At 28.5% G+C, this 21,367-nt stretch overlaps 2 protein-coding genes across 2 annotated transcripts; one reads left to right on the plus strand and one right to left on the minus strand.

Moving 5' to 3' along the window:
- Positions 1-258: 258 nt before the first annotated feature.
- LOC112277306 (ras-related protein RABB1c) lies at positions 259-2,909 on the plus strand. The gene is made up of 6 exons (XM_024509442.3): positions 259-501; positions 724-863; positions 1,330-1,412; positions 1,536-1,740; positions 1,835-1,903; positions 2,299-2,909. The coding sequence occupies exons 1-6, from the start codon at positions 456-458 to the stop codon at positions 2,395-2,397; spliced, it is 642 nt and encodes a 213-aa protein (XP_024365210.1). The 5' UTR covers positions 259-455; the 3' UTR covers positions 2,398-2,909.
- A 1,091-nt stretch (positions 2,910-4,000) lies between these two features.
- Positions 4,001-5,775, minus strand: LOC112277305 (calcium uniporter protein 1, mitochondrial). The gene is made up of 2 exons (XM_024509441.3): positions 5,080-5,775; positions 4,001-4,845 (listed from the first exon to the last, which is right to left on the minus strand). Exons 1-2 carry the CDS (start codon positions 5,737-5,739, stop codon positions 4,390-4,392), a joined length of 1,116 nt encoding a protein of 371 aa, XP_024365209.1. The 5' UTR covers positions 5,740-5,775; the 3' UTR covers positions 4,001-4,389.
- Between the last annotated feature and the right edge of the window lie 15,592 nt (positions 5,776-21,367).

Raw genomic sequence — 21,367 nt, forward strand, 5'->3', positions numbered from 1 at the left:
ACGGGTTCATAAATTTCGGCACGGACCTGAACGGGCAGAGCGGGTGAGCGGGCAGGCACTTCGCCAGCGCGGGTGTGGGGTCCGTCCGTCGCTACCTGTCGCATCGTGGTCCTACTACCGCTCTGGTGCTCTTATCTTTATCTTTTAAGGCTGTGATATCTTTTAGGGATTGATTCTGTTGAGGTGGGTTTGTTTGTTTTTGGATTTCGCCGCCTTGAAGACTCCGCCAATCCGAAGGTACCAAGCACGTCTTCTCTCTGTCTCTCCCTCATTGCTCGGCCAGCCAGCGCTCATTCTTCTTCTTCTTCACCTTCATCGTCATCTATTCGACTTCTAGCGACAGATTCAAGCGCAGCTTGGTTTTGTGTGGCTTTGTTGGTGCGCTGTTTATGTGTTGAACAAGAGATTTGGAATTCGGGGGAGAAAGGATTTTTTGGGGTGAGAAATTGGGTGCCATGTCGTATGCTTACTTGTTCAAGTACATCATCATCGGCGACACAGGTAGCTTCTCTGAATTTTTTTGTTCTGGGTTTTGTTTTTGGTTTTAGATTTTTGGTTTTTTGGTTTTTTGTTTTGTTTTTTTGATATTTTTGTGGATGGGATGGTGAGCAGCGGGGACGTCGTTTGTACTGAGCTGGGGTTAGGGTTTTTAGAAGACTCTGAGAAGTGGATTTTGTTTTTTTGGCGGATTGAGTTTGTGTTGATGGTGGGTGGAATTGGCAGGCGTTGGGAAGTCATGCCTGTTGTTGCAATTCACCGATAAGAGGTTTCAGCCTGTGCATGATCTGACTATTGGTGTGGAATTCGGGGCTCGGATGGTGACGATCGACAATAAGCCCATCAAGCTTCAAATATGGGACACGGTACGTTCTGGCATGATGTTTGCTTTTCACAGAAGACGAGTCTTGGACAAGTCCTGAGAGACAGAGAGAAGGGGACGGAAGAAATTGGCAATGAATCTTGTGCATGGAACTGATTACCGTAGATGTTGACAGAATTAAAATCTACCAAACTATTTGAGGATCGGAGTCTGTGTAGATCAATCGATGGATTGTCCTTAAAGTTTTCAGGGAGTAAAAATTGTATTAAATTAGGCCACTTTTTTTGATTTTGAGCCTGTTTTGCGTCTACATTCAGTTTGTCTATCTTGATTATTTGGTTTACCTGCGTGGACCCCACTTTGGTTTTTCCCCTAAATGTTAAGTATATTGTCGTGTTCGGAATTAACCTGCAAGTAGCTTAGCCAACTATATTAAAGAATACATCGTTTTAATTCAGACGTAATGTATATGAAGAATGAGGGAGATTTGTATGTTTTTGCTGGCCCAGGCTGGTCAAGAGTCATTCAGGTCCATCACGAGATCTTACTACCGGGGAGCTGCCGGGGCTTTACTTGTTTATGACATAACCAGGTATCTGCCTGATGGTTACCTAATTATAGATGATGAGATGTTTTGTACCAAAACTCACGATTTTTCATTTTGTATTTATATTCCTGTACACTCGTATTAATCTTCGGGCACTAAACATTGTAGGAGAGAAACATTCAATCACCTTGCAAGCTGGTTGGAAGACGCCAGACAGCATGCCAATTCCAACATGACTATCATGCTGATTGGGAATAAATGTGACCTGGCACATAGAAGGGCCGTCAGCACTGAAGAAGGCGAACGATTTGCGAAGGAAAATGGTTTAGTATTCATGGAGACCTCTGCAAAGACCGCTCATAATGTGGAAGACGTGAGTGGATAACATATCCCCCTGCACATTTGGTTTACTTCTCTATTCATTTACACCTCTCTAAATTTAACTTGCGATCAAATATTTCGTACAGGCGTTTATCAACACCGCAGCCAAGATTTACCAGAAGATCGAGGAGGGAATATTCGATGTTTCTAATGAGGTTTGTTATTTTTCACCTTAAGACTTCATGTGAAACCTGCACTGTCCAAGTTTGGTGTTTTGTGTGCATGTTTGTTTCTTAAACAATATATCCCGAGAGGTTCGGAAAATAGTTAGAAATTATGAAATTAAGTCGAATGATCCTCAACGTTCTAGAGATTGTGCTCTTCGTGCTTCGTACTCTGCTCTTCAGAAACATTGTGGAGAAAACACGTAGACTATGAAGGTTGTGTACTGGTGGGATCCAAGGAAAAGGTGGCCAAATAAACCTGAAGATCTTTTCAGGATCCAAAGTTTCCTCTGAATGCGCTTTCCGTCATGGGGAAACTACCAAACCATCGTGTTTTGCTTTAGGAGAGCGATTCTGTACTGACGTCGGATGTAATGTATTGGCAGTCATATGGTATCAAGGTTGGGTATGGAGGGACTGCTAGTGCTGGTGCTGGAGCTGCGGGAGGAAGTACCACCGTTCAAAGAAGTGCTTGCTGCGGTTGATGTTAACCTGGCTGTTGAACATTGCACGTTCCGTTTCAGTTTTAGATCACAGGAGAATCTATTCTTTTCATTGTGAAGCAATTCTTCCATATTTTCCTGTTATACATAAGCTTAGGCATACGTCAAGCATAGCTTTTCTAACCCTTACGCATTCGGGGAGCAAGTGCTTAGACTGGTTGGCCATAGTGATCACGCAGTTCGTTTTCAGGTATTGGATATAGTTTTCTCACTCTTTGGGGGCTTCGGAATGTCGCCGTTGTGATTAATATCCTTGAGATCTACCATTGATTATCTTCAATGCTAGAAGCACGGACTGTCTTTGGTTCTGGTAAGGCCTCTATAAAAAGGTGGGATTTGTTGCAGCTGCGGTGAACTTTTCAACAGGCCCGCCCTCGCCCTCATCTGTGCGAGGATGACGGTGTGGATTTGGGATTGATGAACTAGGGTATGCGGTATACCTGATGTATGTTTGTAATCAAGACTTATAATTAAAATTGAAGGTGGACTTGGTATATTTGGAGTTATTTTATATGCTATATTTTTATCGTTATTATTTATATAACGATTCATGACGAGGTGTATGCATTATCTGTTATACGGTATCGAGATAATAGATAGTGGTTGATTATGAGATTATGGATTTGCCATTTTTTTTACCATGGATTGGACTTAAATTTGCGGCTTTATTTACATACATGCATAAAATATTGAGGTGGATTTATTTTATGGGAGTATGTGGGTTGTGTTTCTCAGTCAAGTTGAATTCTATTTTGAGAGCACGAAGCTACAACGACGGTTGTCTTTAGTTATCATTACAGTAAATCAAAATATATTTTTGCATGGCCGTTAGCCCCTAATTTCCAATTCCAATCTGGACGAAGGGTAGGAATAATTAATTTGAACCCTGCAACTGTTTGGTGGACCATGTATGCATTTCTTGGAAGTTGCCAAATTTCCAAATCAAAGCAAAAATAAACATATAAAAAATAACCTGTGAGAATGTGAGATATAAGGAAAATGTGTATCAGTATCACTCAAAACTTAGACATACGCTCACTTCCTCCCCCCACCTTTGGACAAAATTCAAAATCCACTATCTGTTCTAGGATGGCGACAAACATAACTTTTCTATTACGGGTAACTAATCCCTGCGACTTTTCCTGTCGGCTACATCCCCTGCCGTACGACTCTAATCAAGCCACGTCAGTTTCCAAACACGCACTACTGTACAGCCTACGAAAAGGTAATGAATATACCTACCACTATCTGCGGCAGAAGTACGGATTCTGGACTAAACCATTCCATCAGAAAGGGTCAACCGACCTACGAAGCTTCCAGATGGTTTGCTCGTCCCGAACTGGTCCCTGACAAGTACCATAAGGTCAATAAAGAGAAACGTGAGGAAGTTCCAGTACTTGTTGTGATCGTTAAGCACTACGTTGAGGCATGGCGGAAGCTCTACTTGCACTTGCGGCAACAAGAGCATTTGTACAACCCTCACCTCTCGGAAGATGCAAGGTCTTCACCCTCACACAAGTTGACACGAACGACCAGTAAGTGTTGGGCATTGGATCCTAAAAGCCTAAAACCAGAGCCCAAGGCATTGAGAGGACAAGAAATCTGGTCGAAGTTGAATTGAGGTGTGATTGAGGTCACAAAGCAGTGACACTACAATGCGTGTAAGATTCCATCAGAAAATCACTAATGTGAGTTACAGCACCCGCCGGGTGTTCAGTAAGGACCTATTCAATTAACAGAGTCCCTGTTCTGAGGCCTAAACCTCGGGATGTTCTGAAGCTACCTTTTTCTCTAAAGAAAATCAGAATGTTCATCATGATTGAGTAACTCAAAGTTACCTAAATTCCATTGACATGCTGGGCTTTTCCTGTCCAAATGCTTGCTAATTCGTAACCTACTTCAACAAAAATGTAAGTAAAATTCATGGACCTCACCATGAAGAAGAATAGTCGTTTTCAAGTTTCAACATCTTCTTTAATCGTCGTCGTCATCCTCCAGCGGCACCTTCTTTCGTGGCACAGGCGCTTGACACTGCATCTGCAGCTCTTTGAACCTATTGATATCGAAGTTCTGCTTCTTGAATAGCTTCCTTTGCCTTGACTGATAAATCTTTTGCATAAAATCTCGATAACTGGGGTCACGGGATGTGAACATGAAGTACGCGTAGCCGCAGATGAGACCAGTGGCAGTGGTAAAGAAGGCGACAGGCTCCATCACGTCCCATGAAAGATCCCAGAACGTGAGCCGGAAGAAGAGCAAGACCTGCATCGTGAGGCCAAAAAGCCCCGACCACAACACGAGTCGCATTTGTTTATGTGCTTTCCTGTCGATCTCCTCCTTCTTCCGTGCCAGCTCCGTCAATTCTATCCGCCGCTGATCGTCTTCGCCGAGAACAGAGAGCGGGAGGACCTTTGCCACCAGCTCCGCGATCTGCCACGTACACGTAATTCCTTTCTAATTACAAAAACAACAGAAAGATACTAAACCCTGACGAACGCTAAAAAAAAAAAAAAAAAAAAAAATCACATGACACCGTATTGCCCAGACGAAGGGCAAGAAACACGGCCCTGCGTATCCCAAAAGACATCCAAAACGAAAATCTACACAAATCTCTCGAACCATTGCAATGCGACGATTCGACAGAACGAGTGAGTCACCACTGACCTTCTCAGGGTGCAAATGAACCCTGTCCCGGAAGGTAAACACAACCCCCGACTGGTTAAACACATGCGCCATCACGGCAGCGTCCTCATCCGAGGGCGCCATTCCCACAGTGCGACACAACTGCAAAAACTCCTGATAACTAATTGTGTCGCGAGCATCCTCGCGCAGCACCCGCTTGAGTGCCGCCACATGAGCCTGTTGCACAAACTCCCTCGCCTCCTCATTCGCAATTTTCGCACGCGCTCCATCCCTCTCCACCACTGCGACACCATCTCCACTTGCAACCGCGCCACTACTCACTCCCCCGTTCCGACTCCCGCCATCGATTTCCTCCCCGTCGTCCGCTCTCGACACCGTCGTATGTACAGACCTCTCCACCAAATGACGCCACGACAACCGCCCGCTCCATCCTTCCCCTCGCTCACACCACGTCTCCGAAGTATACGTCCCATTCACAAAGCTCGTCGAAGAAGAAGAAGGCAACAAAAAGTAATAAGAATATGAAGAAGTAGAAGAAGACGAAGAACTAAAGTCGGAATCAAGACGAGATCCACAAGCGCGCTGCAAGAATCCAGACGATGATGCTGATGCTGAGAGCATGCGCTGATGCTGCTGTGCGCGGAGGATGATGCCGAGCAGGCCTCGTCGATAAGCGGCCATCGCTTCTCCTCCCTCCCTCCCGCAGCTCTCTCTCTACAAAACGGCGATGTCCCCCCCCCCCCGGCAACAACCGAAACGCTTCCCGCTACCCCCTAACCCCATACCCGGGGGAACGTCGCGTTCCCATCCCCCGATCACGGGCCGGGTGTCCACAAGTTGCACCGGCGCCTGACTCGAGCCTTGCGGTGCGGGGGGCTGATGTCAGCATTTCGTCTGACATGGACTGGCGTTCGTTCGTTCGTTCGTTCGTTCGTTGGTGCGTCTTTTTGCGGATACGTCTGCTTTAAAGTTACTGCATTCAATTCAATGCCACTTGGTGGATCCTTATGGACGGAGCTGTGACTATTCTTAAAGTACTTATTTGTTTGTTTGGTTGGGTTATGTTAAGAATAGTAATTTTGTAGGCAGGGTGATGTTGATTGGTACAAAGGTGATATCCAAACGGTAGTGTCATTTTCGTATCAAATATGTCACCTTTGGTTGTAACTGATGGTAATGGAGTGGAGAGTGGACAGGTACATAAGATTTAAGTACAGAATGATACATGACATGCATGTATTTTACATATAGCAATAATATTAGTAATATATGGATAATCATACAAATGGATTGATGTGTGTGCATATATATATATATATATATGGTATATGCATCAATCCATTGATGTGTGGATGTATGTATATATATAATATATACATTAATCCATTGATATGTGTGTGTATGTATATGTATAGTAATATATGCATCAATCCATTCATATATGTGTATATATAAATATATATAGTATATGCACCAATCCATTGATATATATATATATATATATATATGAGTATATAAATTAGTACAAGTCTTACTAAAAATAATCTATCATGTATTTGCTAAAATTTCATATTTGGACAATAGATTTATTTTGATGCTCTAATATATGATGCATTTTACACTTATATTCCAATTATAAACTTTTTCTTTACTAAGTTCAATCTTTCACAAATATTTGCAAAATTTGGCCAATGCAAATGATTTGACTTCCAACATTCTTGAATAGACTTAATCAAGTCATCACAATTTGAATGTAAGTTTGGTCTTTTAGTTTTTTAAATTCTTTCTAATATCTATTTCTTTTTAATAGTATTCTCAAATGGATCTTAGAACATATCATTGCAAATGAATAAATATTAGCTTCAAAGTGGCATATTTGTATTGTTTAAAAATTATATTTTAATACCTTTGGAGCCATATAGTTAATAGTATCATAAATATGATTATTCTATGTGGTTTTTGGATTTTTTTCAACTTCAATCTTGGACCATCTAAAAGTCAATTACTTTTATAATAGCATAAGAAATATTTTTATTTAGAATCTTTGATTTTATAATATTAACCAAAATAACCTCAAGTTTTTAATCACAATGAATAATATACATATCATGCAAGTAACACATTCCTTTTGTAATTTGATGCATAATGTCAATAAGAAAAATTTAAGATACTTCTTTTTCTTCTTCCAACATATTGCTCAAATTCTTTGCATCAATTCCATTCCAATATACAAATATTCTTTTTTATCTTTTATCTTAAGAAATTTATTACTTCCATTGGTACTATATTTTATTGCAAAATAATATATTGTCAAATTGGAATGGCTTAAACTTGTTAGAATGCTCACTTCTATGATAATCATTTTATTATGTTCAACATCTATCTTGATTTAAAAACTTTGCTATAATTCTTTTTACTTATGCATTTATAATTTAAAGACTCTTCATGTTTGATGATGGTTTTAAAACATCAAATTTTCCACCTTCTTTGCGAAAAAAACCTTTTAAATTTTGTAGTAGATGCTTTGTTAATCCATAATATTTAATTTAATTTATTTTTTATTTTTTGTACAAGATCGTGTTGTAACACAACTATATGGTAAAAGATAAAAATATGGATTATACTATAGAAGAGCTTAATTGAAAAACATAATAGCAAAACATTGATAAAATACAAGAAGATAATAAATATTTTTAGTATTAATGATGTATTTTTATAAAAAAAGATTCTATTTACTTTGTATGATCATAAATAAAGAAAAACAAAGTAGATTAGAAAAAAAAATAATATAGATTTTTTAAAAAAAAATTTAAGAATAGTTTGTAGTAAAAATCATCTTTAGAGACTAAGAATTAATATCGAGAGAGGACTAATTGAGAATTAGGATCAAAATCAAACTCTAAGATATAAAACCATGTACCTATGGCAATTTTGAGATTCTTTGGCTAATCAAAGAGTAATATTGATTAATTTTTTTTATAGTAGGATTGGTTTAGTGTTAATTTTAAATAATTTGGATGAATAATAAATTTTTGATAGCTTTTCAAATTAAAAAATGATTTATGTGATTTTGGATTTTTAAAAATAAAAAAAACTTATATATTTGAGAAATTTTTGAGTATTATAGTAGGTATACATGTTAATTTTTGTGGGTATATGAATGTACTTGTCTTAAATATCTTTTGCAAATGTAAGCTCAATCAAATAATTAAATTGAAGGATATGGGAATTCAATTTGATTAGGGTCTCAGATATTTGAATTTTAAGATCAATAAGATTTTCTTTTATATTAAGCAATCTGCTGGTTCAATTGAAGCAAGTTTTTTTTAGAGTATATTGGACTTGAATTTCTACACTTTTGATAATTTGAAGAGCAATTGAACTATTTAATAAAGACTAATTGTTGATAGAAAATTAACATTTATGTTGGAGAAGGAAGACGACTGACATCTAAGAGTATTAAGAAATCTTTTTTTCAATTAACAAGTTTAATTTTTGTCAAACTTTGTGTGTTTTTTGTTTGTTCGATGATTGAAATGTGAGAAAAAATTTAGTCAAAATCACGGCTTGGCTTATAGTTATTGGAAATTTACAATTGCTATAGAAATTTGGTTAGGATTTACTTAGGATTTATTTGGGATTTATTTAGGATTTTTAGAGCTATATTAAAATTTATAAATATTTTCTATTTTTAGTATTTAAATATTTATTATTATTTCTTTATGATTATTTTATAAAATTTCTTTAGAATTTCTTAAAAATTAATTAAAATTTGATTTGAATTGCTAAAATTAAATTAGGATTTATTTAGGATTCTATTAGAATCATTAAGAACTTTGTTGTTACGATTTCTAAACTATCTTCTACAACTAAGTTTTTGGTGCATTCTCAAGCAAGACAACATGTTATACAATAACATATGAATCTTTTAAAAAAAATCAATATTATTTCATACTTTATTATATGTTATAACATAAAAAATAATAAAAGAAGTGTCTTTAATTTTATTGGAATAATACTTTAAAAACATACTATTATCTATATCACAATAATATTTTAAATCTATAAATAATTCTCTAAAAGTCTCTTCGTGATTTAATATAAAAACAGCTTCTTTATATTGATTTGATTTTTTATAATTTTTTATTAAATAAAAGTTTTATTTAATGTAAAAAATAACCCCTTCAATAAGAACTTAAATTCTAACTTTTCATTAGTCTAAGTCATTAAGTGATCAAAAATCTTTGTAACATATTCTATTTTAATGAAAAAAAATAATACATTAGTTTCTATTCACAAGTCATTTTTCTTCAATTAAATCTCAAATTCTCCAATATAGACTTTTGATCTTTTTCAAATATCTATACATATACTTTGCATAATTGATACTTTTTTATATTTTTCTATAGTGCTTGAAGATCTTAACATGAAAAATTTGTATTACTTGAATGATTCTAAAAGATATTCTATAAGGATTTAATATAATCTTATATATATATATATATATATATATATATCTTAATCAATTAAAATAATAATTCAAAAAGTTGCAAATAAAATTAAAATATTTACAATAATAATATAACATAATAATAATGATTTTTTTTTAAAAATTCACCTATCTTACAATTGAATAAAAAAATAAAATCAAGACAAAAAATACCTAATCAAATTATATCTTTTATATAGCTAATTAACTAATAATTTATTTTTATTTTTCTAGATTCTACTAAGAATATCTTTCAATCACTCTATGATTTTTTTAACTTTATATTTAATTATTCAATTAATAAATGAGACTTATTTCTCTATTTCTTTCAATTTTATTTATATTCCTATATATTTCTTTTGTCTCTAATTTCAACTTAAAATTTACATATCTTGATCTTACTTATTAAAATAAAAATAACTATATTTAAACATATAATAGTACTTATTACATTGATTCATTATTTTTTTGGAAATTTATAATTTAAATTAAAAAATATATAAAATACATAAAAAATAAAAAATAAAAAATAATTCTTTATACCAATTCAAATTATTTTTATACCTAAGTATATATTAATTATTTTATATAATTCAACCATCAAGTACAAATATATCTCTTTGTAAAAAGACACATATGCTTTTATAACAAAGAAATTACTTTCACAACAAAGAAAGTGCTTCTACAATAAAGAAATTGCATCTAACTTCAATTCAATATTTCAAAAACCATTGTTATATTTTCTACAAATACTTCTTTAAGTTAGATATAAATATTTATTTAACAAAATAATGAATTCTTTCACTTCAATCACAAAATCAATATGATTCATTTAATCACTAGATAAATTATTAATATATATATATATATATATATATATATATATATATATATATAAGTCTAAAATTTATTATATATAATATAAAAGAATTAAGTATGATTTATAAGAAACTATGAAATATTAAAAAAATATATTTAAAATAAAAATAAAAAATGCTATAAAAATTTCTATTTTATAAAGATACTTAGTTTTATTTTAATTTTATTCAACTTCTATTTAATTTTTTTTTTCAATATAATACACTTGTACCCTATCACACCACATGCATCTATGGACTACACCTTTTATTGGTCCCAATTTTATCTTGTTGATATTTTTGATCATTGATTCTTTTCCTCAAGTTTTTCAAATTTTATTTATAAATCTTTCATCCTTTGTATAATGTCATCAATGCCCATTTCTTCTTTCTTTGATGTAACCATTGAAGGTTGAATCATAGATATAGAATAGTTAGTAGGCATTTTTACTTTAGACGTTTACAATAGTCTTTGAATATCCACCCTATCCTTTCTTCTTTGTCTCTTTGTAAGCAACCTTATTGCCTCTTCTACTTCCTTCTAATTTGTTGTCAATCCTTCTTCTTCTTTTTTATCTTCAAGTAAAATTTTCAACTTTTCTTGCAACTCTCTATTGGTTGCTTGAAGAAATAATTTCTTTTTGTTTGGATTTAATAATTATCTTTTTTTTTGATAAATAAAAATATTATCTTTTAAACTCTCTTAATAATTTTATTACTTGAAGATCCTTCTTAGGTATTTTAATCTATTCAAAAAATAACTTTTTAGTAATCCAATAACTATCTTTTTAAAAATCTCATCTTTCAATGCTTGAAAAAATTTCTTCCATGAACCTCTAAAATTTCCTATAATAGATTTTATATGATTTCTTATTTTTGGTGTAGAGGCTAATTCAAATAATTGAACCATCTCCTTTTTAGAAACATGCTTCAATTCTATTTTCTTTACATAACACCTTAAATACTTTGTAATATCCTTTCTTTTAAATTGATTCATCTTATCTACAACTGTTTATAATTCTTTGTTTGCCATACCTTCTTTGTGATCTTTAACATGTTGTTATTGCATGAATAGAGAAAAAGCCTAAAACATGCTTGCAAAGTTAGAATCAAAATATATACCTTGTCGTCTATTTGTAGCTTCACTTCTAATTCCACTTAAAGCACCAATTGAAGTACTATCAAAAGCTCTATAATTCAAATAAACCAAAAAAATTTCAAATACCTTTCATTTTAAGCTTTTCACATTGAATTCACTAAATTATATTGTATTATGTGAAGTTTGTTTTAAAATGCACTAGATATTTGATTGTAGGAGAAAAAATAGAACTTGCAATAAGATGATCTTAACAACTCTAATAGAATCTTAAATAAAATTCAATTAAATTATAAAAATACTAATCAATTTTTAATTAAATCCAAAAAAAATCACAAACTTATAAAAGAAACATAAAGAAATCATAAATTAATCTTAATAAAAAATATATATATAATAAAAAATCTTAAAAAAATATCAAAAATAAAAATCTTAATTGAATCTTAATTAAATCCAAATATAATCTTCAATGGATTTTAATGAAATCTTAAACCAATTCCAACTAAACCTTAATGAAATTCTAAATCTTAAACAAATCATAATCAAGCCCTAGACAAATCTTAATCAAATCTCAGATAAATCCTAATCAAATCATAAAAAAAATTCTAAATCATAATTTTAGACTAAATCCTAATCAAATCTTAGATCCCAAATTTATACTATATTCTAATAAAATCTTAAATCTTAAATAAATTCAAAAAAATCTCAAATAAATTTCAATCAAGTACTATGAATATTTGAAACTTCAATAAATATTAATTAAACCATAGATCTTAAGTAAAATTTTATCCAAACTTCAATCAATAAGAAATTAACAAGCATACAAAATTTGAGAAGAATCAAACTTATCAAGTAGAAGAAAAGCTTCCAAAACCTCTTGGTCATTGGCCACCTTTCTTTCTTGACTTGAATATTGAACTTGAATACTGATTTCTCCTTACTGAATCATTCAATCAATCTAAAAATTGGATTGTGTGTAGATATTCAAGTCTTAATTGCTTTCATCAAATTTTACTTCAATCCAATTAATAGATATTTTAAAATCTTGGAATCACTCATTGATCCTAAATTTCAAATTTTCAAGATCATAATCCACAAAAACCTTCATGTGCTTTAATTTAATTGCTTGATTGACCTCAATTTTTTTACACACATTTAAAATAAGTATATATATATATATATATATATATATGTATATATATTTTAAAATTTTACCTATAGATAAACTATAAAATTTATAAAATCTAAAAATTTGTAAAATTATTTTTATTTCTCAAAATTCAAATCCATTGAATATATCATTAGCTTTGAAAATCTCTTAAAATCTCAATATTGATCCAAATAACATGAAACCAACTAAAAAATCGTTTTTTCAAGTTTATTTTCAAACTCCACTCTTTAATTTGTAAAAGAATTCCAGAGTTGTAGTAGGTGGTTGGTTTTGTACCTTGAGATCTCATTTTGACCTTGGTTGGCAATTGGCCTTTTTTGAATATCAACTCTTGTCTTTTTGAGATAATGTTTGTTAAAATCAACTTCTAACTCCGTCTTATATATGTCTATATTATTTATTTTTCTAATTATCTTATTTTTCCTTATTTATTGCTCTACAACTCAAATAGAATCCATTTTCATAAAAAGATAGTTCTAGTACTAATATATTTTATTACCTATCTATCATTTATTTATATTTTTTATTATAAAATTTTAATTAGGCTCTTCTATATTAATCTCTCTCTCTCTCTCTCTCTCTCTCTCTCTCTATATATATATATATATATATATATATATATATTTATCTTATGGCTATATTACTACACCACAATATTATAGCCTACAAACATGCGTATAAAAAAAAATACAAGGAGCTTTGAGCAATTGCAAAGAAATACCAGTAATTATGAGTGAGACCAAGGAAGGCTTTGTTTGCTTAGATTTGGTCATGCTCATAAAGACAACATTATTGATAGATGGTTATTATCTTATAGAAAAATGAAAAGTTGATATAGATATGCATTGCATTGACTTAAAAATGCATTGCTATTGAGGGTGGCTACTATTACACAAAAATCCTAATGCCTACTATAGCAACAATACTCCCACATAATGTTAGCTTTGGAATAGCAATGTGCAACATGTTGTATAGAATCCCGAAATTGTATCCAACTAAGATGATCACATTGAAAAAAAAAAAAAAAAAACCAAATTCATTCTAATTAATTTTTGATAGAAATTATATTCTTAATATCATAGCTTTAAATCTTAGACATAAATTTAGATGTTTAAATAACATAGATAGATAATTGTTCCTTAATGTAGTATATTTAGAGTAATTTTTTTTCAAAGCAATGACAAATATGTTAAGGTTTAAACCCTAAGCTCAATAACATATCAATCAAGTGGCTAGCAAGGATTTTGAATTACAATCTACCACAAGTTAGCAACAAATGTAGCAACTACAAGCATTTTATAAATTAAGATATTTAAGCATTAAAATGATGAGTTTAAAAGAATGGCAAATTTAAAAGCCATTTGTAATTAATAATAAGAATAAAGAAATATATTAATTTATTTATTATATATTTTTTAATGTAATTTTGTCTAAACAATTAAAAATTTATTTAATATATATATATATTATTATTTTAATATATAATATTTATTATTTTAAAAAAAACTAATAATAAAATATTATTATATTTAAAAATAATATTATAATTTTAAATTTATTTGCTATTTAAAAATAATAATTATTAAGTTTTAATTAATATTTTTAAAATTTAGAAGTTGTTTATATAGACTAAATTTGATATCTATACATGTTAGGGTACTATCCACTAAGGTGTCTTTTTATTTCAAATTCTATATTCTTTATTGACAAGTCTATTATTGTTACTTTCATTTTTTTTATTGCTTTAATTTTATCCTTTGGACCTTTGTCAAATTCTATGTTCACTAGTTTCTATCTGCACTCCTTCTTTTTAGAATTTTTATTTTTTTATTTATTCCTAAATTTTATAATTTTATTATAATTTTATTTATTTTTAAAAATTTCTTTATAATAAATATAATAAAACTTCAATTTATTCAATTATTTTGATATTTTTAGATCTAATTATTATACTTTATGTTAGTTTATTTTTATGTATAAAGTTGGTATAAATGATCTTTTTCTATTGCTATTATCATGAATGTGATAGTCATCATATAAATTTGGTTGCTACATATATAATAAATATAGATTTATTATAATTAATCTTTGTTTTCTTTGAGTCTAAAAGTTATAAGTATAAAAAATTATTATTTTATTTAATTTTTAGAAAATAATAAAAGAATATTTTTATATTTTGCAATTTTAATTTTTATAATAATAGAAGAATACTAGCTTAAATTCTAACTTTTTCAAGTTTTGATTAGTCTTTTGATGTTACAAAACTTATTAAGACTCTTAACCTTATTAAATCTATGAAGATTTTATTTTTATGATTTTTTGCTCAAAAAGCTCGAATGATACCTTGATCTTTTGTGATTCATGATTGGTTTATTTTTAGTGCTTATCTTTATATTTTTGTTACTGATAAAATAAATATTTATTTGAATTTATTAGACTATGTAATATTTTAAAAAACTTGAATTTTTGTTTTTAAAGAATTATTTTTTAAAACTTAAGATAGAAGATATCATAAGATAAGATCAAAGTAAGTTATATAATTTTATTTTTTGATTTGAAATTCTGGTACTCTTAATTAAAAAAAATATTTCAAGAACTTTGTTTGAATTATGAATTTTCATTCCATGTCTAAATAATATTATTTTATTTTATTTTTATGGTTTTTAAATTTAAAAAAAAATTAGTATCGTAAAGTAAGTAATTTTTGTTGTGAAACGGCGAAATTATTAACAATAATACATGATGTGATACATATTATCATTTCTTAAATAATTATAAGTTCTTTTGTTACCAAGTAAAAAAAAAATTGATTTTTAAAGCATTATAATACATGAATCATTAGTAAAGTAGTTTTTTAATATATTTTTATTTTAAATATTTTTTATTCTTAAAAATAAAAAATTATTTTTACTTCATAATTTTTTTTATAATTATTTAATGATAATAAGATTAATATTGAATATATTATAATAAAATTTATAAAATAATTTGATTTGATTTTCATATCAATGATAATGTTGTTAATCAAAATTATTTAAAAATGTAATTAGTTTTAATTTTTTTATTCATTATTTTCAGAAAGTTATAAATAATCTCATTTGAGGTTTTGGAGAGAAATATTTATGATTATTCTCTAGTTTTACTTAGATTTTTAATGCCATATAATACTATTAAATATTATTTAAACTTTAACAAAATATTCAACTAAAAATAAAATTTTATTTTTAAAAAGTAAAAAATAGAATTATAAATTTTTTATTATGTAATTTAAACATAACTTAAGTAAGATCAATTTACATCTAATTTATGTATAGCTCATTTACAAGTATAAAAGTCTTATAATAGGTAAGTTATTGAATTTAAAAAGAATTCTTACAACAAATTTTACTTTGAAATTTTTAATTGATTTATCATTTCTTACAAAAGATGTCTTATAATTCCATGCATTATTTAGTTTGTGATCACTAAAAAAAAGGATTCAAGCACCTTTAATGACTTGAAATTCTATTCATTGCTGCCGTTTTTAATTTCATGCATGTGAATTTAACTACTTCTTAATAATTTTAGCATTTAGTTAACATTTTTCTTTTTTATAACACCAAAAATTTAAAAACTTTTCACTTCAAAATCCAAAGAACCAATATCTAAAACTCAAATAATATGATATTAATTTTTTTTTGTATTAAGATCAATTTTATTTATTACTTCACAAGACATTCTCACTTGAAATCATAATTGTAAAAATAGACTATCACACGAATTCAATCAATCTATCAATAAGAATATATATATATATATATATATATAATAATAATAAAATTGGATTAATGTGAAGTTAGTGTGAAAAAAAACTTAGAGTAAAAATTAGACAATTGAACAAGCTATGAAGGGTCCATTCCAAATAAAATGTCACTTTTACTCAAATCCAACTACAAGAAGAAAAAGAAGAAGAAGAATACAATATTGTGCACATGTAAGGACTGCAAATTATGCACCACATGAATGCACAATATATGAACACGCCCATTTTTTTAAGAATATTAAAACTGGCTTTTGAAGTAAGAAATAAGAAAAAATACTTTGAAACTGAGAAAGTATGCTGCCTCTTAAGTTGTTGAATTATGCTCTTAGTCTTAGTATGTAAGGATAGCTTGAGTGTAGAGATTATTGTAGTTCCAAATTATTAGAAAAATTATTTTGTATAATGCATTAATCTCTTGTATAAAATATTATTTATTAAGTATTGACCTTACACTAAGAATTGTGACTTTTGATGTCTCTCTTATATACACAATGTATTGTGTAATATTCATCATATTGATACATATAATGTTTCCAACATGGTATTAGTGCTATGGAAATATTTTATTTGTAAATACTATAAGAATAGATGAATATTTCAATGTAGAAAAGAATTATTGAAATTACAAATAAAATTATAATAATAACAACAATAAAATATATTATATTAGAAAAGATTGATGAAGTGCTTGAAGTTCTTTAAACTATGAGAAGTAATTCTAAATCCAAAAATGGCAACAAACAAACCATAAATAAGCATAAAATTGAATTAATGAAGAATAAATTTACAAATAATTTAAAATTAAGAATATTGAAGATGATATAAAAAATGGATATCAATCATGTTCCAAAATTTGATGGTTCATATTTTAATATATAGAGACATAGATTAATATTAATTTTAAAGGTTGAAAAGTTATAGTCCATAATAAGTGGTGAAAAATGCTTACTAGTAGAATCAATAATAGCAAAAATTTCTGCCAAAATCCCAACTTTACTTGCTATAAGAGTAGGAAGTGTAAGCACATGGGCAGATAAGGATACCTTGTCTTTAATCATAATCAACAATTGCTTAAAAAATAATATTATTTCACATATACAATCTTATAGATTAGCAAATTTAGTATGGTGAGAATTAATAAAAATATTTGAATTACATAATGTAGTAACTAAAATGTGTTTCAAAGACAAATCATATACCTTAAAAATGAGAGAAATAATAGTGTTCTTAAATACATACAAATCTTTAGAGCATATTTTGAACAATTATTGGTAGCAAGATTAACAATTCTAGATGATGAAATAATTTTCAAAAAATTAAAAAGTTTGCGTCTAAATTATAGATCCTTCATTAGCTCCTTAAGAAGGCAGTTTAGGATCATATTAGCATCATTGATAATAGATTTGATCAATGGAGAAACACTCATGAAAAACATGAGTTTAATTTGATAATAATTCAGCATTATATATAGGCAAGAAATTTCAAAATAACAACAAGAAATCTCATTTTAATAAGAATTTCAAAAAGAATTTGTAAGAAGAGAGTAATATCTCTAAGTTACATAAAAAGAGTAATTTTAATATTAACAAGAAGTATTTTTTTTTTGCAAGAAACGAGATTGCTTAATCAAAGATTGCAAAAGAAGAATAGCAACTGAAAATTGTATTAATAAAAAAGAAACCAAATCAAATAAACTATATGTGGTACCACTTATAATTAAAGAAAACTCAAATTCAATATATTATGTGGATTCAATAGCAACTCAACATGTGTGTCATGAATTAGAAGTATTTGTCAAATATATCAAAAGTAAAGAAAAATCATTATCTACTTAATAAACAATACTACATCATATATAATAGAAGGATATGGTGATATAAGTATCAAACTTATAAATGGCAATAAAAAATCATACTTGGTATATTATATATGTTAGGAATTACAAAGAATTTATTCTTTGCCAAACAATTGAATAAGGCAAGTTGAGAAATTTGTATAAGAATACAAGCAACTATACTTATAAATAAATTTAGTCAAACCATTGCAATATGAAAATTAAATCCTGATTTATATGAATTATGTACAACAATCCTTTCAAAAAAGCCTCAAATTACTATTCCAACAACAACAAAATTAAACAAATGTGATTTGTGGCATCTAAGACTAAGATATATGAATTTGCAAATTAAATACAAATAAATATAAATAATGGCAAAGAGAATTAACTTCTTTGATGAAAAGAAAATTACCTTATATCAAACTTGTATAAAAATAAAGAACATAAGGAGAATTTTTTTATATAAGGTGCACAAAGAGCTACCCAATTGTTAAAACTTGTACATTTTGACATTTATGGTTTTATGCAAGTAGGCATGCATTTAAAATATACTTACTTCATTATATTTATTGATGATCTAATAAGATATTTCCATGTATATTTGATGAAACATAAATTTAAAGCATTTGAAAAATTCATCTTATACAAAAAAATTGTGAAAAAATAAACAAGTTTCAAAATTAAAAAACTTAAGATCTAATTATGGAGGTGAATATAAATCAAATAAATTTAAATATTTATGTAACAAAGAAAGAATCAAATAAAAATATATTATATCTTATATACTACAATAAAATTATATTTTAAAAATAAAAATAGAATATTAATAAGAATAATTCTTATAATTCTATCTTATTCAAACTTACCTAAATTTTTGGAGATAAAGCATTCTAAATAACCAATTACATCTAAAATAGGAGCCCTAAAAATTTTTTACAAGGTACCAAAATACCATTTGAATGATGGTACAAAAAAAATCAACTTTATTCTACCTTAAAATATTTGATTGTAAAGCTTATGTATTCAATCTTAAAGAAATAAGAAAGAAGTTAGATTCTTATTTATAAGAGACTATCTTTCTAGGCTATAGTGAAGAATCTAAAGTCTATAGACTTATGAATATACAAAATTAGCAAATTTTTATTGGAAGAGATCTTTTCTTCAATGAAAATCTTTATGATAAAAAAGCAACAACATACTTATAAAAGGAAAATGAAAAGCTCTTAATAGATTTAGAATTATTTAAGCATCCTTCAACAACTATAAGGTTCAATAAACAAATATACCTCATATTTAAGGAATGTCTTTACTACCTATGCTACTCCCACAAAAAACACATGTATTTGATTAACAACAAATACATAGTACTTTTCAAAATGTGGAAGAATAACCTCTTTCTTAGATTGATGTCATTGAAGCCTTCTTTCAATTTTCATTATCAAATGATCAAGAGATCTTATCTCTTAAATATGATGAAATTCATTCCATATTGTAAGACTTAAGTCTTCTTTCTAGTTCTTGACCAATAAGAATTATTAAACCAACCACAAGATTGTTAGAATCTATACAAGAAAAAAAGAGTATTGATACCACTATAATCAATATTATCAAGCCTACCTTATTTCTATCAACATATAAGCTCTAAATTCCATTCAAGAAACAATAGAAAGGACTAATGCTTAAGAATGACAAAAAGTAATCAATGCTGAAATTACATCCTTAAACAAGAACAATACATGAAAAATGACAAATTTACCTCCTAATAAAAAAACCAATCAATTCAAAGTAGATTTTTAAAATAAAAACTAAAGTTGATGGAAGCATTGATATGCATAAGCAAGGCTAGTTTCTAGAAGATTCATCTAAGTTCAAGGTATTAATTATATGGAGATATATTTTTTCTAGTCAAACTTAATTCTATCAAAGTTCTTCTTGCCTTATCTGCTTAATGTAATATGGAAATATATCAACAAGATGTTAAAAAAATATTTTTAAATGATTTTATGGAAGAAGATATCTATATGATTATTCTTGAAGGATTAAATTTTACTCATATTAATAAAATATGTAATTTAAATAAATTTCTATGTGGCCTTAAATAATCATCTAAAGTATGGTATCAAAGATTAAATCAATTCTTAATTCTTCACTAATATCAATGTCTAGAATCAGATGCAAATATATATATGAAAAGAAAAAATGACGAGGATTTTATCATAATTATAGTCTATGTTGATGACTATATCATTATCAGCAACAAGATTCTTTTAATTCATGAAGTAAAAGACATTCTACAACAAGAATTTGACATGCTAGATGAAGGAAAAATCCATTATACTCTAGGCAATGTCATCTTAAGAAATAGAGAAGAAGAATGGATAATCTTCCATCAAACAAAATATTTAACAAATAAACTTAATAAATTCAATATATTAAATTTCAATCTATTAAGTACTTCAATTCAACTAGGACTTTGTTTAAATAATGAAGATTATATTATTTCACAAGATTATTTATATTATCTCAGGTTGTTGGTAATTTAATGTATACCATTATTAATTTCAGATTAAATTGTGCTTATGCTATTAGAAATTTAGTATAATATCTCTCTAAACTACCATCTATAAAAATTCAAACTTTAAAAAGAATAATAAAAAATATAAAAAGTACATTAAATTTTAGAATAAAATATCAATACTTACTTCAAGATGATATTCTACATGGTTACTTTGATGTTGATTTGGCAGGTGACAAGGATACTTATTGTTCTACCTCTAGATTTTTTTTTTTTTTTTTTTTTTTTTTTTTTCTTATTGGCTAGAGTAGCAAGAAATCACAATTTGTTACTTTATCATCTATAGAATTAGAATACATAGTTTTAACAAAAGTAATAGCTAAGGCCATATAATTTAAAAAGTTATAATATGAATTTGAATTTCCTCAACATGAAACAACCACCATATATTTAGATAGTGAATGTAATAAGGTATAGATAAGATAATTATATAGATAGTTAGAACCATGGAAGTTTTTAGAATTAAGGTTAGGTTAGTGGAC

The sequence above is a fragment of the Physcomitrium patens genome, chromosome 25, assembly GCF_059467195.1.
Source record: "Physcomitrium patens ecotype Gransden chromosome 25, ASM5946719v1, whole genome shotgun sequence".
Taxonomy (NCBI): Eukaryota; Viridiplantae; Streptophyta; class Bryopsida; order Funariales; family Funariaceae; genus Physcomitrium; species Physcomitrium patens.

What these genes read in the sequence shown, in the direction of transcription:
- LOC112277305 (XM_024509441.3), bottom strand. Translation starts at nt 5,739, where the DNA reads ATGGCCGCTTATCGACGAGGCCTGCTCGGCATCATCCTCCGCGCACAG. An exon ending in TTCATTTGCACCCTGAGAAG is followed by an intron (nt 4,846 to 5,079) that starts GTCAGTGGTGAC and finishes TGTACGTGGCAG; the next exon opens with ATCGCGGAGCTGGTGGCAAA.
- LOC112277306 (XM_024509442.3), top strand. Translation starts at nt 456, where the DNA reads ATGTCGTATGCTTACTTGTTCAAGTACATCATCATCGGCGACACAG. An exon ending in AGCTTCAAATATGGGACACG is followed by an intron (nt 864 to 1,329) that starts GTACGTTCTGGC and finishes TTGCTGGCCCAG; the next exon opens with GCTGGTCAAGAGTCATTCAG. An exon ending in CTTGTTTATGACATAACCAG is followed by an intron (nt 1,413 to 1,535) that starts GTATCTGCCTGA and finishes TAAACATTGTAG; the next exon opens with GAGAGAAACATTCAATCACC.